The sequence below is a fragment of the Pseudophryne corroboree genome, chromosome 8 (genome assembly GCF_028390025.1).
Source record: "Pseudophryne corroboree isolate aPseCor3 chromosome 8, aPseCor3.hap2, whole genome shotgun sequence".
NCBI classification, from domain to species: domain Eukaryota; kingdom Metazoa; phylum Chordata; class Amphibia; order Anura; family Myobatrachidae; genus Pseudophryne; species Pseudophryne corroboree.
The window spans coordinates 92,759,434-92,786,325 of record NC_086451.1 but is presented as its reverse complement, the minus strand read 5'-3'; the positions used below and the strand labels follow the sequence as shown (position 1 = coordinate 92,786,325).

The 26,892-nt window shown below is 47.9% G+C and overlaps 1 protein-coding gene across 1 annotated transcript in view; it reads left to right on the top strand.

Moving 5' to 3' along the window:
* Positions 1 to 7,469: 7,469 nt before the first annotated feature.
* NUP214 (nucleoporin 214) overlaps positions 7,470 to 26,892 on the top strand; it is a 395,449-nt gene continuing 376,026 nt past the window's right edge. Inside the window, exon 1 of the mRNA XM_063936801.1 lies at positions 7,470 to 7,890. Coding sequence (XP_063792871.1) covers positions 7,768 to 7,890 — 123 coding nt within the window. The 5' untranslated portion in view covers positions 7,470 to 7,767. The remainder of the gene's footprint in view (positions 7,891 to 26,892) is intronic.

Below are 26,892 nucleotides of genomic sequence, written 5' to 3'. Positions count from 1 at the left end.
CCAGAGTACAATTTTCTAGGAGATCCGACCAGGACTGGAGAAGAATCGAGTCACCTAGATGGAGGACAAAATCACGCTATTGCCCAGATTGGGAAAGGAAGACACATCGCCCAGATTGGGAAAGGGAGACCCATCCAGTAAAGGAGAGGAGAGATTACAGAAGGAATTACACAACAAACAGATATGGCCCATTAGAGGACATCAATAATCTTCCTGGATCGCCTTTTTTAGCGAGGGACCATCGGAGGAGGTACATAAAGTAGTAAAACGAGGTTCCAGAGGAGGTAGACGAAATAAAAAAACGAAACCACGCAAAAATAAAAACAAAAAGAATAAGAAAAGACACACAGGTCCAAAGGGGACAGAACCCAAAACAACTATGGAAGGGAAAATTAAAATCTTCAATCTTAGCAAACATGTGTTAGCAAAGGAGGAGATCTCCGTCCTCGAGAAAGGTCTGAAGTTTGCACCTTCCTTACCCTTGAACAAATTTAATACCTTCGTGGATTTAAATAAATTTATACGAAAATTAAGTCTTAAGAAATTTTTCATCAATAATCCAGTGGAAGAACCCACAGAAGTTCCAACTACCCCCTTCAAGCCTAGATCGATTTTTAATCCGGTTCATATGAGAGGAAATTTTATCGAAACTTTTTTGAAATTAGTATCGGACGACATAAAAGAAATGGAACCAAAATTACATAATCATAATTTGACAATGAAAGAACGCCAAGCCCTTAAAAGGTTGAAAGACAATGAAGAATTGGTCATCAAGCCCGCGGATAAAGGGGGAGGTGTGGTCATCATGTCTAAAGAAGAATACAATCAAGAGGTGATGAACCAGCTAAATGATGGTCGTACCTATGGGAAAATGAAGACAGACCCCACCATGAATATTCTCGATAAATTACACACCTTCTGATAAAGTACAAAGAAATAGGGACTTTGTCTGACAAGGAATTTCACTTCCTGCACAATAAGGACCCTGTGGTGCCATTATTATATGTATTGCCAAAGATACACAAGGATCCGATTAAACCACCAGGAAGACCGATTGTGTCAGGCATCGGCTCGGTGACATCAAATCTGTCTGAGTACATAGATTACCATCTACAGCCCCTGGTCAGTAAATACCCATCCCATTTGAAGGATACCACCGATTTTCTAAGAGTACTAGAAGACCTGAAATGGAGAGAGGGATTTATAATGGTGTCGGCCGATGTAAAATCACTCTACACCATCATTGACCATGAGGATGGTCTATCTGCACTTAGAGATGCCTTAAACAGAACTTCCATGGACACGAATTTGAAGACCTTCATAAAAGAAGGAGTAAAATTTATATTAGAGAACAACTATTTCTCTTTTAATAATGTATTCTATTTACAAAGAATCGGGACCGCAATGGGCACCAGGTTCGCCCCAAGTTACGCTAACATCTTTATGGGGCAGTGGGAGGAAGACACCATATGGAACCACTGTCCCTTTGGGGCGAACCTGGTGACCTGGAAGAGATATATCGACGACGTTTTCTTCGTCTGGAAAGGCGATGAGGAATCTCTTAAAGAGTTTTTTACGTATCTGAATACAAACACGAAAAACATTCAGTTTACGTTTGAAAGTAGCCAATTAACTACGAACTTCCTGGACATCACGGTATCGGTTGATGAAGATGGACTTAATACCAGAAACTTCATCAAACCCACGGACTCGGGAGCCTACATTGGCATTACCAGCTGCCACCATCCCAACTGGCTGGACTCAATTCCAGGAAGCCAGTTTAGGCGCCTACGACGCAACTGTACCAAATCAGAAACCTTTGAAAATCAGGCTGGAGAACTACAAGAGAAATTCCTAGCATCGGGATATGATCCGGGGAAAGTACTTGTTTCACGTGTCGGAGCGTCGGACCTGAATAGAAAAGATCTATTAACCAACAAGGAAAAAACTCAAAATAGTAGGAACTACGACTGGTCCTTTATTACTACATTTAGTAGTCAGTATAGGTCCTTAGAGAATACGCTGAAGAGACACTGGAATATTCTTCAAAAAGACCCAGTAATAGGCAGTTTATTACCATCTAAGCCAAAATGTATTTTTAAAAAAGCACCGAACATCAAGACCAGCGTGGTAAAAAGTGCTCAGGCCACCACCAAGAAAATGAATACTATAAAATCAAAAGGTTTCTTCCGATGTGGGAGCTGCTTAGGCTGTAGAGGAATCACAGGGTCCGGAAGTAAAATTACAGAAGTTATCATTAATAAGACTAATTTCAAAATCTTGGACTTTGTTACATGTAACACAAATAATGTCATCTATGCTATTGAGTGCAGTTGTGGCCTCTGGTATATCGGCAGAACCTCCCGCCCGCTTAAAGTAAGAATGGGGGAACATCTGAGGAATATTAGAAAATCGCTCACCACCCATGCCCTATCAGAACACTTCCGCGTAGTCCACCAAAGTAAATGCAGTGCAATCAAACAGTTTTGCGGCATACGATACATTAAGGGCGACTGGAGACGCAAGGATATTGCTGCACAGTTGGCCAGAGCAGAAATGAGGGCAATATACCAGCTAGGGACACTAAAGCCTGGGGGTATTAATTGTGACTTTGAGATCAAGTGGTTTTTATGAAGTTCTTTTAGAGGTTCATACATTGTCTTATTTCCAGATGTGGAAGTGGATTGATTGTGGAAAGAGATAGAAATTTTGAACTGATCAATACCACCTTCCCTTTTCTTAATCATGAAGTCTTTTAATATTTTATTATTTTAACATAAGATTTTTTTAATATAAGATTTTATTGAAAGAATTTGCTGATATGTATAGTGTTTCTCAAACTTTGTCTATATTTTCCTCTAATTCCCCCGATCACTGAGGACACAGAGGAACATAGGATCCCCCTCTTTGTTTAGGTCTGTTAATGGAAGTGACGGTACGCTATTAGAAGGACAGACCAAGTAAGGAAAACGTCACAGGAAGTGACGCGACGCTACTCCGCGAATCGGGTTACGGACACTTTCTCCAGATATCCCGATATGGATACCTCCTACCAGCAAGTGAACACAAACGAGAAGAGTAGGTCCCGAATAGACGGACGAATGGGGGTATTACGAACGAGGAGACGGGAAGAACCATAACTGGGAAGGACACATCGGTCACCATGGAAACGAAGAGGCTTTCCGGAAGTACATGCCGGTAGTTGATAAACACTACCATGACAACGGGGACTAATCCGGAAATCATAGCGTGCAGCAGCGGACCACGGGACACGGTTAGATAATTAACTTGTATAGGGCCCAGCTGCTGCATCTATGGTATGATTGGTTAGGGATGATTTAAAAACACATGCTAGCAGCTCAAGCTAATACACCTTGAAAAAGACCTCAGTCAGAGGTAGAAACGCGTCGGTGAATACAGGACGCTGAGGAGGGCAGCAGGAGAGAAAATATCTGTTCCAGTACGGCGAGGTTCAGGGGATTCCCGGGTTTCCCTGCACCAAATTAACCCGCAAGCTGGCTTAGAACTGTTCATTCAGTTCTCAACATCTGGTAATTTCCCTCATTACTCCCCACCTCAGCTCCAAAGGCTGCTATAACTACTGTACATCTATCCACTGTGTATTTTTGTGTATCCATATATTGTAGTGCATCATATATGGCTTTTTACTATTTGTATTAAATAAACGCTCATGTTATACCTATAATACAAAACGGTATTTCACTATGTACACAAAATCTCTTCCTATTTCCTATATGTCACCCATATGAATTTCCAAACGATTCTGGGAATCTCTTGAGACGACAACACATAGCGGAGCGCAGGATAAGTCCCCTTTACTCATACTTTTTCTTTGTCTTTCCCATTAGTGCCTCTGCTCAATTTCCTATATACTGTACAGGGGCTTTACCAGGCGTAATGTGTAATGTGTTACGGGCTCTACCTGGCATAATGTGTAACGGGCTATACCAGGCGTAATATGGAACGTGTAATGGGCTCTACCAGGCGTAATGTGTATAATGGTCTCTACCAGGCGTAATGTGTACAAGCGTCTCTACCAGGTGTAAAAGTGTACAAGCTTCTCTACCAGCCGTATTGTGTATAATAGGCTCTACCTGGCATAATGTGTGTAATAGGCTCTAGCTGGCATAATGTGTATAATGGGATCTACCAAGCGTAATGTGTATAATGGGCTATATCCAGCGTAATATGTATAATGGGCTCTACCTGGCATAATGTGTATAGGCTCTACCAGGCGTAATGTGTACAAGCAGCTCTGCCAGGCGTAATGGACTCTACCTGGCATTATGTGTGTAATGGGCTCTTCCTGGCATAATGTGTATAAGGAGCTCTACAAAGTGTAATGTGTACAAGGGGCCACTCCCAGCTGCTCCATAGAGTTCCTTACAGGTGCAAGAGATCTGGCTAAGGTGGGCAGGAGCTAGGGGCGCCTAACTGAGATTTTATCTTGCCCCCCCCCCCCAAAAAAAAAAAAAAAAAAACGTTCTGACGCCCTTGCTACCTTTCCCTAGCAAAGAACAGCATATCAGTCCCCTCTCCTGTAGCCGGCATCTTTCAGCTGCTGTCACTGGGATTCCCTATCGGTGGGCTGCCGGGCAGTCCTATATACACAGCCGGAGCACTGATCTCTTTGGAACTGGCACACATACACGCACAAACTTACTGACACAGACCACTTACTAAAATATGGGAAGAAGGAGACCTCCAGGCCTAGGGTACTCTGCCCCACACCAGGTGTTGCACGTCCGCTCCGCTGTGAAATCCACGACCCAGCTCTTCTCACAGATAGCAACCTACTTACCCAGGGCAGGCCTTTCCCCTTTTTAATTTCACATCAGAAGCAGCAACTTTGTTCAAACAGACCAGAGAGCAGAGCTTCAATTGGTATGATGAAGATGAAGCACCAGACTGGTCAGGGCTTGGGGGCAGAGCTTCGATGAATCTGGGGGCGGGGCTTAGAGTGGATATGGGGCAGAGCTTCAATTAGATGAGGCTGAAACTTTGGACTGGTTTGGGGGCGGAGCTTCGGTGGGTCCAGGTTCAGAACTTAGATGGGTCCGCGGATGGAGCTTCGGTTAGTAAGAGGACAATGGTTCTGACTGGTCTGGGGGTGGAGCTTTGGAGGGTCCATGGGCAGAGTTTCGTTGGAAAGATTAGGAAGGTTCTGACTGGCCTGAGGGCGTAGCTTCAACGGGACGGGGGGCGGAGCTTCTTTTGGTAAGAGGAGGAAGGGTCTGACTGGTATGGGGGCGGGGCTTCGACGGGTCCAGGAGCGGTGTTCGAACAGTCCGTGCCAACAGAGTATCTTCAGACATGCTGTGGGGTGTTTGGCTAGTCGGCCGGTAGTACTTTGGGCAGGTAGGAGGTAAGCGAGGTGAGCAGCTGGTGGTGACAGGAATATTTTTTTTCCTGTCAGCACTGCATTGGATGCTGTGGGCCTATTTACAATGGAGGGCCTGGAGCTGCAGCTCCATCCGCCTCATTGTTAATCCGGACCTGGTGCTGAGTACTGAAATGTTACAAAACCACTAAAGATGAGTCTGTGATTCGTTATTAATTAATAAGTTATGAGTGCCGCATCTACACATTGCTATTTAATCTTCATGGGGGCACCGGTGACAGTTATCTGACTGATCTGGGAGTGCCAAATTACTGTGGAACTATATTTATATGAGGTACCCGTCAGTGCCGGATCTAGACCTTGTGGCGTCCAGGGCGAAAAAATAGGTGCGTGGCTTCATGGAGAAGGGGCTTGGTCAGTTATGCCCCCTGTAGCTGTGCCCCCACTACTGTGCCCCCTGTAGCTGTGCCCACAGTAGTATTGCCCCCAGTACTGTGCCCCCTGTAGAACTGAGCCCCCTGTAGAGTTGTGCCTCCAGTAATATTGCCGCCAGTACTGTGCCCCTGTAGAGTTGTTCTCCCTAGTTGCGCCGCTTACAAAAAATAAATAAAAAAAATTAATACTTACAATCCCCGCTCCTGCTTCCCGACCGCTGCTGCCCTCCATCTCTGGCTGCCGGCGCCGCTCCTCGGATCTATGGGAGAGACGTCATGACGTTTCTCCCATAGCACCGCATAGACAATAGAGGTCAATTATAACCTAGCGTCTATGTGCCGCTCCCACAATGAAGTGCGGGTGCGCAATGACTTCATCGCGCACAGCACCGGCACCAGTAGTGGATCTTGCCACGGCGGCGGCGCCCTCCGGAAGGCGGCGCCCAAAGCAAAAATCCCGCTTGCCCGTACCAAGATCAGCTACTGGTACCCGTTATAATGAGAGCAGGAACCAGACTAGTCAGTGCAGGCTGGCACTTGTGTTACAGTGGTTGGGTGTGATTGGCATCACTTCTTTCCTAGACATTACCTGTCTCCTTGATAAAGAGCACTGGGGATCCCCCAGACACCCATCTGAGCAGTAGGGTCTGGGTAATGAATGAGTGGAACCCTCAAAGTGGGCCGTAATAACCCTGGTGGACATTGCATAATGGACAAGGGAGGATCCATTAAGACTTCTGTCCATTACACCTGAATAGTGAGTTACAGAAAAAAACAACTGCACACCTTCAAAGCATTTCCAAATCATAACCACACAATGGCAGCCCCAGCTGGCCCCATAGCCATAACTGTGTCTGTACATGAAAGTGAGTTATGGAATCCGGCAAATATTATAGGGGTAGAATTAGCCACAGAGTAGAACAGAGCAAGTCAGCTGGTCACATGTGGGCAGTGGGCTTTCGGTTCCTCTTTTTTTCATTTTTATAAAATTGTATTTGAAAAACTTTAAATAAATGTTCTTAACATAAATGAATCATAAAAAAATGACAATTTCTGAGCATTTTTTTTTTTAAATATTAGCCAGTTTAGTGGTTAAAGCATACCTCCCAACTTTGTTTGTTTGTGAAGCGGAACACTCCGTTCCCGCAAAGGGGGCGTGGCATATGCAAAGGGCCGTGGCTTCACGGAGGACCCGCAATCGCGAGCCACGCCCCCGTTTTCGTCACTGAGGGGGCATGCCCAGCGCTCTGTGAGCCGCTGGCATGCTACCTCTCCCACCGACTCCACTGAATAGACGCTGTGCGGCAAGCAGAGCAGCGATTGACAGAGCCTCCCAACTGACCCCCCCACCGTGGGACACTGTGGCCCGCGGGTGGGACAGCGGGACAGTCCCCAAAAAACGGGACTGTCCCGCGAAAATCGGGACAGTTGGGAGGTATGGTTAAAGGTCCACCGGTGACCTGGAAAACATGTACTGTTTGGGGTCTTGAGGACTGAGATTGAGAAGCACTGATCTAACACACACAGAAGGGGCAGTGTCACAGCAGGTGCGCATGTGTCCTTGCAGGTTATGTACACGTGTTGCAAGCAATCACCTCACTGACCACGTCCAGTCTGCCTCATGCCATGAGCGCACGCACTGTGCCGTGGGGCATGCTGGGTAGTGTCCCTAGCAACAGTTTGACAGTTGTTACTGTGCCAAACGGTGTCGGGAACATGGTGAAACAGTCCATCCAGAAGTAGGAGGAAGGCCGAGAGAGCATAAGAGTCATACTCGGGGGTACATAGGGGAATAATACTAGTGTGCACAGGGGTGAGAGTACTGGGGAAATAACTCTGGGGTCACAAGTGAGAACAGTGGTACACATAGTATGGTTAGGGACTCATAAGGTACACAAGGTTGTGAATACTGGTGACCTAATACTCGGGTACCAGGGCTGAGGCTACAAGGGGCATAATACTGGGGTACACATGGGTAAGCATACATTGGCAAGAGAACTGAAGTACCCACTGCACCGGAAATCCAAACAGCACTGGCAGACTGAGCGTAGTAAATACTCAGTGCAAGAAGTACCCTGGAGACGTAGCCATAAGGTATGTGTTATGTTCATCTATCTAGTCCATGCTTTAGTTTGAGAAATATAGGGGTCTATTCATAAAGCACGGAAAAGCCCTGTTTGCTTGTCTCTGCTTTGTGCTACTCAAAGAGCAGCTTACAGTGAAGGAGTCCCTGACGTCTCCAGCGGCACCCCTGCTCCGTTCCTGAATTGTGTCACCATACTTTAGTATGTTGATTGTGATTCATGAAGGAACGGAAAGCTCTGCTTTATGCTTCTTCATGGAGTTCTAATTCACCGTCTCAGGACAGCGTAATCTGAACTTCGGTGCTGAAGCTTCTCTCTGCCCGGCACTAGCTCCACCTCCTGACCTCCCAGCAGCCCCTGCAGCCTCCCGGGATCTCATCCACTGGTGCATGTACGAAAGGACCCTTGTGGCTGACTTCTCTGCGCAGAGGGGACCACAGGTGAAGACGGCACCGGATCGAATCGCTGGCAAGGTAAGTATATTTATATTTCTCTGACGTTCTAGTGGATGCTGGGTACTCCGTAAGGACCATGGGGTATAGACGGGCTCCGCAGGAGACTGGGCACTCTTAAAAGAAAGATTAGGTACTATATCTGGTGTGCACTGGCTCCTCCCTCTATGCCCCTCCTCCAGACCTCAGTTAGAATCTGTGCCCGGCCAGAGCTGGATGCACACTAGGGGCTCTCCTGAGCTTCCTAGAAAAGAAAGTATTTGTTAGGTTTTTTATTTTCAGTGAGATCTGCTGGCAACAGACTCACTGCTACGTGGGACTGAGGGCATACCCTCCAACTGTACCTTTTTAATAGGTACAGTACCTTTTTTTCATGGTCTGTACCGATTTTTGCCTCTCCAAACATTGAAAGTATAGGAAAAGGGACGTGGCCACGCCCCCTTTACACGCGGCCGCCCCCTTTTCGGATTTGTACCGATTTTTCTGTGTAAAATGTTGGAGGGTATGTGAGGGGAGAGAAGCGAACCTACCTGCTTGCAGCTAGCTTGGGCTTCTAAGGCTACTGGACACCATTAGCTCCAGAGGGATCGAACACAGGTCCAGTCCTCGGTCGTCCGGTCCCGGAGCCGCGCCGCCGTCCCCCTTGCAGAGCCAGAAGAACGAAGAGAAGTTGAAAATCGGCGGCTGAAGACTCCGGTCTTCATTAAGGTAGCGCACAGCACTGCAGCTGTGCGCCATTGCTCCCTTAGCACACCACACACTCCGGTAACTGATGGGTGCAGGGCGCTGGGGGGGGGGGGGGCGCCCTGGGCAGCAATTAGATTACCTTACTTGGCGAAAAGCACATAATACAGTCTGATAAACTGTATATGTGCATTAACCCCCGCCATTAAAGTACATAAAAGGACAGAAGCCCAGCGCTGAGGGGGCCGGGCCTTCTTCCTCAGCACACCGGCGCCATTTTCTCTTCACAGCTCAGCTGGAAGGAAGCTCCCCAGGCTCTCCCCTGCAGTATCCTGGTACACAAAGGGTAAAAAAGAGAGGGGGGGCACATAAATTTAGGCGCAAAACTGTGTATATAAGCTGCTATAGGGGAAAAATCTCTCAGTATAGTGTACATCCCTGTATTATATAGCGCTGTGGTGTGTGCTGGCATACTCTCTCTCTGTCTCTCCAAAGGGCCTGGTGGGGGAACTGTCTTCAAATAGAGCATCCCCTGTGTGTGTGGTGTGTCGGTACGCGTGTGTCGACATGTCTGAGGTAAAAGGCTCCTCTAAGGAGGTGATAGAGCGGATATGTGTGTGGGAGGGTGTCTCCGTCGACAACGCCGACACCTGTTTGGATATGTGTAAGTGATGAGGTAAAATTATTGCACAAAAGGTTAGGGAACAGAAAGGAAATCTACCCTGGTCTGTCCCTATGTCACAGAGTCCTTCAGAGTCTCTCTATGTTCACTTTCCAAAATAACAAAGTATCGACACGGAGTTTAACTCCACTGTCGACTACGATAATGCAAAGTTACAGCCAAGAGGGCTAAAAGATATTCAATATATGATTATTGGAATAAAAAATGATTTGCATATCACTGATGACTCATCTGTCCCTGACACGAGAGTACACATGTTAAGGGGAAGAATGCTGAGGTAAATTTCCCTCCTCTCATGAGGAAAAAGAGCGGGAATCTCCAGACAAGAGACGGCAGCTTCCCACAAGAGAATTCTCAGGCTGTATCCTTTCCCCACTAGGGCCAGGATGTGTTGAGAATCTTCCCCTTGGGTGTCCTGTTTGCACTAGCTATTCTCAGGGATCCTGCAGATAGTGTGCACATTCTAGTATACTACCCAGACCGGCGATTGTGTCGGCATGGGTTTATAGCGCTGTGGCAGCGTGGACAGGTACCTTATCAGCAGAGATTGAGACCCTAGTATGCATATAAATATTTTAAGATGCTGTCTTAAGTGATAGATATATAATTATAAAGCATGCCCAAGGGGACATGAGTATACTGGGTCCTAGAGACAAAAGCTATGTCGATTTCTGCTTGACGTGTCCTGTAGAATATACATTGGACAGATGATGCCGACTTAAGAGGCATATGGAAGGCTGAGGATTGTGTGGAGAAAGGTTCTCGGGCCTGGTCTCCACAGCTATAGCTGGTAATTCTGATATTTTGCCTTATATTCCTGCACAGCCTAGGAAAGCACAACATTATTAAATGCAGCTTTTCGAATAAAGAAACAAGAAAGTCTGAGGTGCGTCCTTTCTTGTCAGAGCCGGGGGCAGAGGAAAGAAGCTGTACAACACAGCTAGTCCCCAGGAACAGAAGTCCTCCCCGGCCTCTACAAAAATCCACCGCATGTCGCTGGTGGAGCTAGGTCCGGTGGGGACACGCCTTCGTAAATTCAGCCACAAGTGGATTCACTCCCTGTTAGATCCCTGGGCAATAGAAATTGTATCGCAGGGATACAGGCTGGACTGTGAGAAGATGCCCCCTCACGAGGACCCGGCGGGCTTCCCCCCAAGAGAGGGAGCCAGTGTTAACTGCAATTCGTAAATTGTATCTTCAACAGGTGGTGGTAAAGGGTCCCCTCCTTCAACAAGAGGGTGTTATTATACGACCATGTTATAATCCCGAAACCAGACGGTTCGGTTAGACCCATATTGAATTAAAATCCCTGAACATATACCTGAAAAGGTTCAGGTTCAAGATGGAATCGCTAAGAGCGGTCATTGCAAGCCTGAAATGAATCGGGACATAAGGGATGCATACCTTCGTGTCCCCATTTATCCACCTCATCAGGCGTACCTCAGAATTGCGGTACGGGATTGTCATTACCAATTTCACCAAGGTAATGGCGGATATGATGGTGCTCCTGCGGAAGCAAGGTGTCACTATTATCACATACTTGGATGATCTCCTCATAAAAGCGAGATCAAGAGAGCAGTTGCTGGACAGCGTATCACTTTCTCTGGAAGTGAAACGGCAACACAACTGGATTCTATATATTCCGAAGTCGCAGTTGGTTCCTACAGCTCATCTGCCTCGCCTAGGCATGATCCTAGACACAGACCAGAAGAGGGTTTATCTCCCGATAGAGAGAGCTCAGGAGCTCATGACACTGGTCAGGAATCCATTGAAAACCAAAACAGGTGTCAGTGCATCACTGCACTCGAGTCCTGGGAAGGATGATGGCATCATACGAAGCCATCCCCTTCGGCTGGTTCCATGCAAGGACAATGGAACTTACTGGACAAGTGGTCCGGATCACATCTTCAGATGCATCGGTTAATCACCCTATCCCCCAGGGCCAGGGTGTCTCTCCTGTGGTGGCTGCGGAGTGCTCACCTTCTCGAGGGCCGCAGATTCGGCATTCAGGACTGGGTCCTGGTGACCACGGATGCAAGCCTCCGAGGGTGGGGGGCAGTTACACAGGGAAGAAAATTCCAAGGTTTGTGGTCAAGCCAACAGACTTGCCTTCACATCAATATCCTGGAACTAAGGGCCATATACAACGCCCTAAGTCAAGCGGAGTTCCTGCTTCGCGACCAACCGGTTCTGATCCAGTCAGACCGCAGGGGCTCATGTAAACCGCCAGGGCGGCACAAGGAGCAGGGTGGCGAGGGTAGAAGCCACCAGAATTCTTTGCTGGGCGGAGAATCAAGTAAGCGCACTGTCAGCAGTGTTCATTCCGGGAGTGGACACGACCTCCACCCGGGAAAGTGGTGACTTCATCAAGAAGTCTTCACGCAGTTTTGCAAATTGATGGAAACTGCCTCAGGTGGACTACATGGCGTCCCACCTCAATAAAAAGATAAAAAAGGTTTTACGCTGGGTCAAGGGACTCTCAGGCGATAGCTGTGGTCGCACTGGTAACACCGTGGGTGTTCCAGTCGGTCTATATATTCCCTCCTCTTCCTCTCAGACCCAAGGGCTGAGAATTGTAATAAACGGAGGAGTGTGAACAATATTCTTTGCTCCGGATTGGCCAAGAAGGACTCGGTACCCGGAACTGCAAGAAATGCTCTCAGAGGACCCATGGCCTCTGCCTCTCAGTCAGGACATGTTGCAACAGGGACCCTGTCTGATCCAAGACATACCGCGACTGCGTTGGACGGCATGGCGGTTGAACGCCGGATCCTAGCGGAAAAGGGCATTCTGGATGCAGTTATTCCTACGCTGATAAAGGCTAGGAAAGACGTGACAGCAAGACTTTTTCACTGTATATGGCGAAAATAGGTTGCTTGGTGTGTGGCCGGGAAGGGCCTACAGAGGAATTCCAGGGGGGTCGATTCCTGCACTTCCTACAGTTTGGAGTGACTATGGGCCTAAAATTAGGATCCATAAAGGCCAAGATTTCGGCCCTATCCTTTTTCTCTCAAAAAGAACTGGCTTCACTGCCTGAAGTTCGGACGTTGTTACAGGGGTGCTGCATATTCAGCCCCTTTTGTGCCTCCAGTGGCACCTTGGGATCTTAACGTGTGTTGGATTCCTAAAATCCCACTGGTTTGAGCCACTTAAGACCGTGGAGCTAAAATATCTCACGTGGAAAGTGGTCATGCTTTTGGCCTTAGTTTGGACTAGGCGTGTGTCAGAATTGGCGGCTTTGTCATGTAAAAGCCCATATCTGATCTTCCATATGGATAGGGCAGAATGAAGGACTCGTCCCCAATTTCTCCCTAAGGTGGTATCATCGTTTCATTTGAACCAACCTATTGTGGTGCCTGCGGCTACTAGGGACTTGGAGGATTCCAAGTTGCTGGACGTAGTCTGGGCCCTGAAACTTTATGTTTCCAGGACGGCTAGAGTCAGAAAAACTGACTCGCTATTTATCCTGCATGCACCCAACAAGCTGGGTGCTCCTGCTTCAAAGCAGACTATTGCTCGCTGGATCTGTAGCACGATTCAGCTTGCACATTCTGCGGCTGGACTGCCGCATCCTAAATCAGTAAAGGCCCATTCCACGAGGAAGGTGGGCTCTTCTTGGGCGGCTGCCCGAGGGGTCTCGGCTTTACAACTTTGCCGAGCTGCTACTTGGTCGGGTTCAAACACTTTTGCAAAATTCTACAAGTTTGATACCCTGGCTGAGGAGGACCTTGAGTTTGCTCATTCGGTGCTGCAGAGTCATCCGCACTCTCCCGCCCGTTTGGGAGCTTTGGTATAATCCCCATGGTCCTTACGGAGTACCCAGCATCCACTAGGACGTCAGAGAAAATAAGAATTTACTCACCGGTAATTCTATTTCTCGTAGTCCGTAGTGGATGCTGGGAGCCCGTCCCAAGTGCGGACTCTCTGCAATACATGTATATAGTTATTGCTTAACTAAAGGGTTATTGTATGAGCCATCTGTTGAGAGAGGCTCAGTTATTGTTCATACTGTTAACTGGGTAAGGTTATCACGAGTTGTACGGTGTGATTGGTGTGGCTGGTATGAGTCTTACCCTGGATTCCAAATCCTTTCCTAGTAATGTCAGCTCTTCCGGGCACAGTTTCCTTAACTGAGGTCTGGAGGAGGGGCATAGAGGGAGGAGCCAGTGCACACCAGATATAGGAGGTCATTCCGAGTTGTTCGCTCGCAAGGCGATTTTAGCAGAGTTGCTCACGCTAAGCCGCCGCCTACTGGGAGTGAATCTTAGCATCTTAAAATTGCGAACGAAGTAATCGCAATATTGCGATTACACACCTCGTAGCAGTTTCTGAGTAGCTTCAGACTTACTCGGCATCTGCGATCAGTTCAGTGCTTGTCGTTCCTGGTTTGACGTCACAAACACACCCAGCGTTCGCCCAGACACTCCTCCGTTTCTCCGGCCACTCCTGCGTTTTTTCCGGAAACGGTAGCGTTTTTTCCCACACGCCCATAAAACGGCCTGTTTCCGCCCAGTAACACCCATTTCCTGTCAATCACATTACGATCGCCAGAACGATGAAAAAGCCGTGAGTAAAATTACTAAGTGCATAGCAAATTTACTTGGCGCAGTCGCAGTGCGGACATTGCGCATGCGCATTAAGCGGAAAATCGCTGCGATGCGAAGATTTTTACAGAGCGAACAACTCGGAATGAGGGCCCTAGTACCTAATCTTTCTTTTAAGAGTGCCCAGTCTCCTGCGGAGCCCGTCTATACCCCATGGTCCTTACGGAGTACCCAGCATCCACTACGGACTACGAGAATTAGAATTACCGGTGAGTAAATTCTTATTTTATCAAAGCTATATATCGCATTGAACTGATGCGATGTATAGTGATAAGTAACAATTAACTTTTCGATTTCTATATGAATTGCCCCATAGTTATTACAAATAAATACATAAATAAGGGGCAATTTCAATTGGGCCATCTTCACTGGTAAACCTATGAAGTATACATACTGCCTTCCTACTGAGAAGCCTATTTATTAATTATTGGGTTTTAGACCAGATAATAATAATAATTTGTTAATGCCGCTTATTCAATCAAATTATGTACCACCAGCGGGATGCAGTTAATTTGGCAGCAGTCGGGATCCCGGCGGTCAGGATACCGTCGCCGGAATCCCAACCACTGACAATGCCGACAGTTGGAAGCTCGGCTAACAGGCTATTCCCACTTGTGGGTGTCCACGACACCCATAGAGTGGGAATAGAACCTGTGTGCTCGCCCCGCTGCTGACATACTGACGGTTGTGATGCCATTGTCAGTATACTGACAGCCAGCATCCCGACCGTCGGTATATCATACTTATCCCCCGCCGGCATGTATTAGGAAACACATCCAGGGACAGGGATGGCTGTTTCCCATGAATAACCTGACATCAGATGTTTGCGCAATTGCAGATGATCACAGATGCTGGTAGTAGACGTCTTTTTACTTAATATGCCTTTGGTATAATTTCTCTATCGTCCTAGTGGATGCTGGGGTTCCTGAAAGGACCATGGGGAATAGCGGCTCCGCAGGAGACAGGGCACAAAAAGTAAAGCTTTAGGATCAGGTGGTGTGCACTGGCTCCTCCCCCTATGACCCTCCTCCAAGCCAGTTAGATTTTTGTGCCCGGCCGAGAAGGGTGCAATCTAGGTGGCTCTCCTAAAGAGCTGCTTAGGAAAGTTTAGCTTAGGTTTTTTATTTTACAGTGAGTCCTGCTGGCAACAGGATCACTGCAACGAGGGACTTAGGGGAGAAGAAGTGAACTCACCTGCGTGCAGGATGGATTGGCTTCTTGGCTACTGGACATCAGCTCCAGAGGGACGATCACAGGTACAGCCTGGATGGTCACCGGAGCCTTGCCGCCGGCCCCCTTGCAGATGCTGAAGTAAGAAGAGGTCCAGAATCGGCGGCAGAAGACTCCTCAGTCTTCTAAAGGTAGCGCACAGCACTGCAGCTGTGCGCCATTTTCCTCTCAGCACACTTCACACGGCAGTCACTGAGGGTGCAGGGCGCTGGGAGGGGGGCGCCCTGGGAGGCAAATGAATACCTATTTTGGCTAAAAATACCTCACATATAGCCTCCGGAGGCTATATGGAGATATTTAACCCCTGCCAGAATCCGTTAAGAGCGGGAGACGAGGCCGCCGAAAAAGGGGCGGGGCCTATCTCCTCAGCACACAGCGCCATTTTCCCTCACAGAAAGGCTGGAGGGAAGGCTCCCAGGCTCTCCCCTGCACTGCACTACAGAACAGGGTTAAAACAGAGAGGGGGGGCACTAATTTGGCGATATGCTTATATATATATTAAGATGCTATAAGGGAAAACACTTATATAAGGTTGTCCCTATATAATTATAGCGTTTTTGGTGTGTGCTGGCAAACTCTCCCTCTGTCTCTCCAAAGGGCTAGTGGGTCCTGTCCTCTATCAGAGCATTCCCTGTGTGTGTGCTGTGTGTCGGTACGTGTGTGTCGACAGGTAGGAGGACGATGTTGGTGAGGAGGCGGAGCAATTGCCTGTAATGGTGAGGTCACTCTCTAGGGAGTCGACACCGGAATGGATGGCTTATTTAGGAAATTACGTGATAATGTCAACACGCTGCAAGGTCGGTTGACGACATGAGACGGCCGACAAACAATTAGTACGGTCCAGACGTCTCAAAAACACCGTCAAGGGTTTTAAAACGCCCGTTTACTTTAGTCGGTCGACACAGACACAGACAGGGACACTGAATCCAGTGTCGACGGTGAATAAACAAACGTATTCCTTATTAGGGCCACACGTTAAAGGCAATGAAGGAGGTGTTACGTATTTCTGATACTACAAGTACCACAAAAGAGGGTATTATGTGGGATGTGAAAAAACTACCATAGTTTTTCCTGAATCAGATAAATTAAATAAAGTGTGTGATGATGCGTGGGTTCCCCCCGATAGAAAATTATGGGCGGTATACCCTTTCCCGCCAGAAGTTAGGGCGCGTTGGGAAACACCCCTTAAGGTGGATAAGGCGCTCACACGCTTATCAAAACAAGTGGCGGTACCGTCTATAGATAGGGCCGTCCTCAAGGACCAGCTGACAAGGCTGGAAAATATAATAAAAAGTATATACACACATACTGGTGTTATACTGCGGCCAGCGATCGCCTCAGCCTGGATGTGCAGAGCTAGGGTGGCTTGGTCGGATTCCCTGACTAAAAATATTGATACCCTTGACAGGGACAGTATTTTATTGACTATAGAGCATTTCTATATATGCGAGATGCACAGAGGGATATTTGCACTCTGGCATCATGAATAAACGCGATGTCCATAACTGCCAGAAGATGTTATGGACACGACAGTGGTCAGGTGATGCAGATTCCAAACGGCACAGTATGGCCGTATAAAGGAAGAGGACTTGTTTGGGGTCGGTCCATCGGACCTGGTGGTCACGGCAACTGCTGGAAAATCCACCGTTTTTTACCCTAAGTCACATCTCTGCAGAAAAAGACACCGTCTTTTCAGCCTCAGTCCTCTCGTCCCTATAAGATCATATCTGCCCAGGGATAGAGGAAAGGGAAGAAGACTGCAGCAGGCAGCCCATTCCCAGGAACAGAAGCGTTCCACCGCGTCTGACAAGTTCTCAGCATGGCGCTGAGACCGTACAGGACCCCTGGATCCTACAAGTAGTATCCCGGGGGTACAGATGGGAATGTCGAGACGTTTCCCCTTCGCAGGCTCCTGAAGTCTGCTTTACCAAGTCTCCCTCCGACAAGGAGGTAGTATGGGAAAAAAATTCACAAGCTGTATTCCCAGCAGGTGATAATTAAATTACCCCTCCTACTACAGAAAAGGGGTATTATTCCACACTATATTGTGGTACTGAAGCCAGAAGGCTAGGTGAGACTTATTCTAAAAAATTTTTTTTTGAACACTTACAAAGGTTCAAATTAAGATGAAGTCACTCAGAGCAGTGATAACGAACCAGGAAGAAGGGGACTATATAGTGTCCCGGGACATCAGGGATGCTTACCTCTATGTCCCAAATTTGCCCTTCTCACTAAGGGTACCTCAGGTTCGTGGTGCAGAACTGTCACTATCAGTTTCAGACGCTGCCGTTTGGATTGTCCACGGCACCCCGGGGTCTTTACCAAGGTAATGGCCGAATTGATGATTCTTCTTCGAAGAAAAGGCGTCTTAATTATCCCTTACTTGGACGATCTCCTGATAGGGGCATAGTCCAGGGAACAGTGGGAGGTCGGAGTAGCACTATCTCGGATACTGCTACAATCAGCACGGGTGGATTCTAAATATTCCAAAATCGCAGCTGATCCCGACGACACGTCTGCTGTGCCTGGGGATGATTCTGGACACAGTCCAGAAAAAGGTGTTTCTCCCGGAAGAGAAAGCCAGGGAGTTATCCGAGCAAGTCAGGAACCTCCTAAAAACAGTGCATCTTTGCACAAGGGTCCTGGTAAAAATGGTGGCTTCCTACGAAGCAATTCCATTCGGCAGATTTCACGTAAGAACTTTTCAGTGGGATCTGCTGGACAAATGGTCCGGATCGCATCTTCAGATGCATCAGAGGATAACCCAATATCCAAGGACAAGGGTGTCTCTCCTGTGGTGGTTATAGAGTGCTCATCTTCTAGAGGGCCGCAGATTCGGCATTCAGGATTGGATGCTGGTAACCACGGAGCCCAGCCTGAGAGGCTGGGGAGCAGTCACACAAGGGAAAAATTTCCAGGGAGTGTGATCAAGTATGGAGACTTTTCTCCACATAAATATACTGGAGCTAAGGGTAAATTTATAATGCTCTAAGCTTAGCAAGACCTCTGCTTCAAGGTCAGCCGGTATTGATCCAGTGGGAAAAACATCACGGCAGTCGCCCACGTAAACAGACAGGGCGACACAAGAAGCAGGAGGGCAATGGCAGAAACTGCAAGGACTTTTCGCTGGGCGGAAAATCATGTGATAACACTGTCAGCAGTTTTTCATCCCGGGAATGGAAACTGGGAAGCAGACTTCCTCAGCACGACCTCCACCCGGGAGAGTGGAAACTTCATTGAGAAGTTTTTTCCACATGATTGTAAACCGTTGGGAAATACCAAAGGTGGACATGATGGCGTCCCGTCTGAACAAAAAACGGGACAGGTATTGCGCCAGGTCAAGAGACCCTCAGGCAATAGATGTGGACGTTCTGGTAACACCGTGGGTGTACCAGTCGGTGTATGTGTTCCCTCCTCTGCTTCTCATACCTAAGGTGCTGAGAATTATAAGACGTAGAGGAGTAAGAACTATACTCATGGCTCCGGATTGGCCAAGAAGGACTTGGTACCCGGAACTTCAAGAGATGCTTACAGAGGTCTTATGGCCTCTGCCGCTAAGAAGGGACTTGCTTCAGCAAGTACCATGTCTGTTCCAAGACTTACCGCAGCTGCGTTTGTCGGCATGGCGATGGAAAGCCGGATCCTAAGGGAAAAAAGGCATTCCGGAAGAGGTCATTCCTACCCTGGTCAAAGCCAGAAAGGAGGTGACCGCACAACATTATCACCACGTGTGGCGAAAATATGTTGCGTGGTGTGAGGCCAGGAAGGCCCCACAAAGAAATTTCAACTCGGTCGTTTCCTGCATTTCCTGCAAACAGGAGTGTCTATGGGCCTCAAATTGGGGTCCATTAAGGTTCAAATTCGGCCCTGTAAATTTTCTTCCAGAAAGAATTGGCTTCAGTTCCTGAAGTCCAGAAGTTTGTCAAGGGAGTATTGCATATACAAACCCCTTTTTTGTGCCTCCAGTGGCACTGTGGGATCTCAACGTAGTTCTGGGATTCCTCAAATCACATTGGTTTAAAACCAGTCAAATATGTGGATTGAAGCATCTCACATAAAAAGTGACCATGCTCTTGGCCCTGGCCTGGACCAGGCGAGTGTCAAATTGGTGGTTTTTCCTCAAAAAAGCCCATATCTGTTTGTCCATTCGGACAGGGCAGAGCTGCGGACTCGTCCCCAGTTCTCTCCCTAAGGTGGTGTCAGTGTTTCACCTGAACCAGCTTATTGTGGTGCCTTGCACCTACTAGGGACTTGGAGGACTCCAAGTTGCTAGAAGTTGTCAGGGCCCTGAAAATATGTTCCAGGACAGCTGGAGTCAGAAAATCTGACTCGCTGTTTATACTGTATGCACCCAACAAGTTGGGTGCGCCTGATTCTAAGCAGTCGATTGCTCGTTGGATTTGTAACACAATTCAACTTGCACATTCTGAGGCAGGCCTGCCACAGTCTAAATCGGTTAAGGCCCATTCCACAGGGAAGGTGGGCTCATCTTGGGCGGCTGCCCGAGAGGTCTCGGCATTACAACTCTGCCGAGCAGCTACGTGGTCAGGGGAGAACACGTTTGTAAAATTCTACAAATTTGATATCCTGGCAAAAGAGGACCTGGAGTTCTCTCATTCGGTGCTGCAGAGTCATCCGCACTCTCCCGCCCGTTTGGGAGCTTTGGTATAATCCCCATGGTCCTTTCAGGAACCCCAGCATCCACTAGGACGATAGAGAAAATAAGAATTTACTTACCGATAATTCTATTTCTCGGAGTCCGTAGTGGATGCTGGGCGCCCATCCCAAGTGCGGATTATCTGCACTACTTGTACATAGTTACAAAAATCGGGTTATTATTGTTGTGAGCCATCTTTTCAGAGGCTCCGCTGTTATCATACTGTTAACTGGGTTTAGATCACAAGTTGTACGGTGTGATTGGTGTGGCTGGTATGAGTCTTACCCGGGATTCAAAATTCCTCCCTTATTGTGTACGCTCGTCCGGGCACAGTACCTAACTGGCTTGGAGGAGGGTCATAGGGGGAGGAGCCAGTGCACACCACCTGATCCTAAAGCTTTACTTTTTGTGCCCTGTCTCCTGCGGAGCCGCTATTCCCCATGGTCCTTTCAGGAACCCCAGCATCCACTACGGACTCCGAGAAATAGAATTATCGGTAAGTAAATACTTATTTTTGCACAGCCGCTGTGTACAATGATGACAGGGCTGCGTCACTAGCATCCACCTCTGTATCAGTCACTATGGAAACCAGCTATTTGAACCGACCGCCAAGCTGCTGGTTCTTTCCAAATTCCATCTTGCCCTGGATCAATTATTGTGCACACCAGCACCAAATCTGCCTCTTTTGTGTGGGTTCACACTGACCAGCCCGGGGGTGTATGCATGGTTATGATGGGCTTGCAAGGATTTCGCCTCCCATGCTGTGTCATCAATTCCAGGTATTGCTTTGTGGGATCGCCATGCTTCAGGCCCGATGGCGACCTGAATATCCCCCTATGTATGGAAGCACGGGATGTAGTTGGCATCCCGACATATGTTGATGCAAGTGGTCAGGAGACCAGTGCCGGAATCCCAACACCTGTCAGAATGCCGATTCCCGAAAGCAAGCATGCTGGGGAGGGATAGGGATGGGATGGGTGGGGGGGGGGGGGGGGGGGGATGGTTAGGGATAGACTGGGGGGGGGGGGGGATAGGGTTAGGCTGTGGGAAAGGAGGGATAGAGTTAATTTACTTGCACACCCCTGTTGGGATTATGGCAGTTGGGATGCTTGGGTTTCTATTCTGACCACTGGCATCCTAACTGCTTTCATCCCGTACCCAACCCTGGGAGCACAGTGTGTGTATGTATGGGAGCACAGTGTGTGTGATGTGCCTTCCTACTAGAGATGTGCAGCGGCACTTTTCATGTTTTATGTTTTGGTTCTGGTTCCATGCTCGTGTTTTGTATCTGGTTTGGTTTTGGATCTGGATAATTTTCGAAAAAACATAAAAACAGCTAAAATCACAGAATTTGGGGGTAATTTTGATCCTACTGTATTATTAACCTCAATAACATTCATTTCCACTAATTTCCAGTCTATTCTGAACACTGAACACCTCACAATATTGTTTGTAGGGCAAAAGGTTGCACTGAGGTGGCTGTATGACTAAGCTAAGCGATAAAAGTGTGCGGCACAAACACCTGGCCCATCTAGGAGTGGCACTGCAGTGGCAGACAGGATGGCACTTAAAAAAAAAATAGTCCCCAAACAGCACATCATGCAAAGAAGAAAAAGAGGTGCAATGAGGTAGCTATATGGCTAAGCTAAGCGACACAAGTGTGCGGCACAAACACCTGGCCCATCTAAGAGTGGCACTGCAGTGGCAGACAGGATGGCACTTAAAAAAAAAATAGTCCCCAAACAGCACATCATGCAAAGAAGTAAAAGAGGTGCAATGAGGTAGCTATATGGCTAAGCTAAGCGACACTAGTGTGCGGCACAAACACCTGGCCCATCTAGGGTTGGCACTGCAGTCCCACTGCACTAATGGCGGATACCGGACGCAGGTCTAACACCAACATAGCTGTCAAGGCCTCAGTTATCCGCTTTGCAACAGGATGACTGCTGTCATATTTCATTTTCCTCACAAAGGACTGTTGGACAGTCATGTGGTTAGTTGAAGTAGTACAAGTGGTCTTCCGACTTCCCCTCTGGGATGACGATAGACTCCCAGCAGCAACAACAGCAGCCGCAGCAGTAGTAGGAGGTAGTGGTTCTTGATCTTTCCCTATTTTATCCTCCAAATTTTTGTTCTCCATTATTTTTCTGGAGTTATATAACAAAATGCAGCAAAGGAGAGCGTACTTCTACACCACACAGGGCAAACCCTGTAAAAATTATTTGGATTAAATATTAATAACCCCTTTATATGGAGTAAATAATATACAGCACAGGACAGCACCACTGAACTTATATGGCAGCACCACTGGACTGGAGTTATACGGCAGTACCACTGGACTGGATTTATACGCCAGTACAACTGGATTTATACAGCAGTACCACTGGACATATACGGCAGTATCACTGGACTTATATGGCAGTATCACTGGACTTATACGGCAGTATCACTGGATTTATACAGCAGTATCACTGGACTAGATTTATATGGCAGTACCACTGGACATATACGGCAGTATCTCTGGATTTATACGACAGTACCACTGGACATATATGGCAGTGTCACTGGATTTATACGGCAGTATCACTGGACTTATACAGCAGTATCACTGGACTGGATTTTTACGCCAGTACCACTGGATTTATACGGCAGTACCACTGGACATATACAGCAGTATAACTGGACTGGATTTATATGCCAGTACCACTGGATTTATACAGCAGTACCACTGGAATTATATGGCAGTACCACTGTACATATACGGCAGTATCACTGGAATTATATGGCAGTACCACTGAACATATACGGCAGTATCACTGGACTGGATTTGTACACCAGTACCACTGGATTTATATGGCAGTACCACTGGATATATACGGCAGTATTGTGATAGCCGGGCAGCGCAAGGTCACTCTCTGATTTTAAAAGCATTGAACGCCGGGCCGTCTCATCACATAAGCAAGCAGTTTATTCACAGTTCAGACAGGGTTATCATGACAATAACATTTAATTTCTTGTTCTCCTCTCCAGCACAATCTTCATACAGGTTACCTCAGGTTACATTTCCTTTAATTCGCTTCAATGGCAACAGCAATGGCAGCTCAAACAATGATGGGACAGAGTTACATAGAAACATAGAATTTGTCGGCAGATAAGAACCACTTGGCCCATCTAGTCTGCCCCCTTTTTTTTTTTTTTTATATTATTTTTTATCTCTAACCTTATTTGATCCTTATTTCTTTGTAAGGATATCCTTATGTCTATCCCATGCATGTTTAAATTGCTCTACTGTCTTAGCCTCTACCACCTCTGATGGGAGGCTATTCCACTTGTCCACTACCCTTTCTGTGAAATAATTTTTCCGCAAATTTCCCCTGAACCTCCCCCCCTCCAGTCTCAGTGCATGTCCTCGTGTCCTTTTGCTTCTCTTCATTTGGAGAATGTTTCCCTCCTGGACTTTGTTAAAACCCTTGATATATTTGAAAGTTTCTATCATGTCCCCCCTTTCCCTTCTCTGCTCCAAACTATACATATTGAGATTTCTTAGTCTTTCTGGGTATGTTTTGTGATGTAGGCCATGCACCATTTTAGTTGCCCTCCTTTGTACAGTTTCTAATGTATTAATATCCTTTTGAAGATATGGCCTCCAGAACTGAATACAGTATTCTAGATGAGGCCGTACCAATGACCTATACAGTGGCATTATTACTTCTTTCTTTCTGCTGCTGATTCCTCTCCCAATGCAGCCAAGCATCTGACTAGCCTTCCTCATTGCCTTGTTACATTGCTTACCTGCCTTTAAGTCATCTGAAATAGTGACTCCTAGATCCCTTTCCTCCTCAGTAGTTTCCAGTATAGTGCCATTAATACTGTATTTAGCTTTAGGATTTTTGAGACCCAAGTGCATGATTTTGCATTTTTTAGCATTAAACTGTAATTGCCAGACTCTTGACCATTCCTCTAGTCTACCTAGATCCTCAATCATTTGTTTTAACCCACCTGGTGTGTCTACCCTGTTGCATACCTTTGTGTCATCTGCAAAAAGGCATACTTTCCCTTTAATGCCATTTGCAATGTCACCAATAAAGATATTAAAAAGCACTGGTCCAAGTACAGATCCCTGGGGTACTCCACTGGTAACATTTCCCTCCTGTGAATGCACTCCATTTACCACAACTCTCTGTTTTCTATCCTTCAACCAAGATCTTATCCATCCAATAATCCTAATATCCAATCCCAAACTTTCAAGTTTATTTAGCAATCTGCGATGTGGAACTGTGTCAAAAGCCTTACTAAAGTCTAGATAAGCTATATCCATGGCTCCACCTTTATCCATCACTTTAGTCACACAATCAAAAAAGTCAATAAGATTTGTTTGACATACCAGCGCAGTCTCTGGGTATCTGGCACGTCTTGCAAGGTTTGAGGATCCGGCAGCAGAGGCTCGCCCAAGGAGGGAATAGACTGGGGATGAACAAGACAAGGGAGTTGGATATAGTTCCTTCTCAGGGCCGGTTCAAGCCCGCTCTGCGCCCCGGGCAGGAAACGGGGCGTGGCTTAATACAGGGGGCGTGGTCAGTTACGCCCCCTGTACATTAGTAGCGCCGCTTGAATGCTGAGCGGTGCGCGATGACGTCATCACGCACCGCACAGCAAAAGGTCCTCTCCACGAAGGGAAACTAGATGCGTAGCGTCTAGTTCCCTTCGTGGAGAGGACCTTTGCTGTGCGGTGCGTGATGACGTCATCGCACACCGCTCAGCAAAGGTACTCTCCACGAAGGGAAACTAGACGCTACGCGTCTAGTTCCCTTCACAGGAGGCACAGACGGGGGACACAGCGGGCAGCGGAGGCGGACGGGGGACACAGCGGACGGGGGACACAGCGGGCAGCAGTGGCGGATCTTGCCATGGTGCGGCGCCCTCCGGATGGCGCCAGCACCCTCCGGAAGGCGGCGCCCCGGGCAAAAGTCCTGCTTGCCCGTGGCAAGATCCGCTACTGTTCCTTCTCATGGGGCGAGGGGTAATGAGGGACGAAGGCGAGGCTCAAAGTCTGTGGGTTGTAGTTCTTGTGGACGGGGCTGAGGTAGAGAACTGTGGCTGGTGAACAATGACTTAGGAACATAGTTGTAGACAAAAAACTGCGGGTAGTGGCTTGAAAGACGAAGTTGTAAATAATGAACTGCGGAACTGTGAATGATGGTTAAAGACGTGGCTGAAGACAAAGAACCGTGGACTGTGATTTGTAAGACGAGACTGTAGATAAGGAGCTGAGGACTGTGGACTGTGGTTCTAGAACGTGGCTGGAGACTGAGAACTGTAGACTGTGGCTTGAAAGACAAGGCTGGAGATAACGAGCTGAGGACTGTTGTGAACGGTGGTTCAAGGAAGTGGATGGAGACAAGGATCTGCGGACTGTGGCTCGAAGGATGAGACAGGAGACCCGGGGTCATCCGTGCCCAGAGGGTCTTACTGGACCGGGTTTTCCAGGAGCGTCTCCACAGGCAGCAACAGGCTAGGAACAGCAGGGCTGCAGCAGCAACTGAGAACCGGCTAAGCAGGGTTAGAAGAAACCAGAATACAGCAGGAATCCTGGGAGCCCAGGCTTAAGCACCTACAACAGGGTTGTAACTTGAAGCACTGGCTTCCCTGTCCTAAACCAGCCCCCTTTTAAAGGAAGAAGTCTCCCTGGATTGGCTGGAAGAACCAGGAAACAAGAACTATGCCAGAAACTTGGTCTCCAACATGGCGGCGCCCAGTAATGCAGACATTTTTCATAACCATGCTGCTCACTGCCCCTGGTCTCCTAGGCAACGGTTTAGTGAGAGAGAGCCGCTGCAGCGGCGTCCCGCCGCCACGAGCGGATCCCCTCACCTCCACTACCGATACCTTCCTCCCGGAGCCGGCGCAGCAGCCCTCCTCCGCCGCTGCCCAGCCACCGCCAGTGAAGCCAGCCCCACGGCCCCAGCGTTCCGGTAAGACCCTGGACGCTGACAGTATCAGTAGTGCGGCGTCCGCAAACTGAGATTCATTTAAGTGTGTTCTCCCCTATTCGCTGGGGGCTCTATCTAAACGGGATCTCTCATGGACACGTTACTGGGGGTCTTCCGCCACACGTGGTTTCCTACCACTCACCCAGATAGTCCTCTACCAAAGACTCACACCTCCTGTCCTGGTTCTTCGGTACCCCTGAAGGTGGGTTCTTGGGTATCCCTTTGTTCCTGGTTCCTTCCACTGTACTCTGCATACTGTGGCACTTCACTCTCCATCTCTCACTGAAGCTGCTGGCTCTCCTGTTACACTGCAGATATGGGCTCTCCCTCTCTTCATAGCAACACCCACACGCTGCTCTTCTCTCCATAATGCCAGGGACTGTGGAGTACCATGCTTGTTCCACAGTCCCCAGATTGCGTTTCTCCTGGTCACTTAGCCTGTGCCTTCCATCTCTGTCCTCAGCTCACACTGAACTCTTGCCTGTGCTTTGTTCCTTTCTACTCAACACCCCCTACACTTCCTGTCCTAACCCCCTACATGTGGCAGGGTCTGCGAGAACTGGTTTAACTGGTTTTGGGGCCATAAACTCCCCCACTCACTGATAAGAATCAAATGGTGTTTGGAACGTTCCAAAATCTGTTAACATTCCAGTATGCCACAGTATCACTGGAATTATATGGCAGTACCAATGGACATATTTGGCAGTATCACT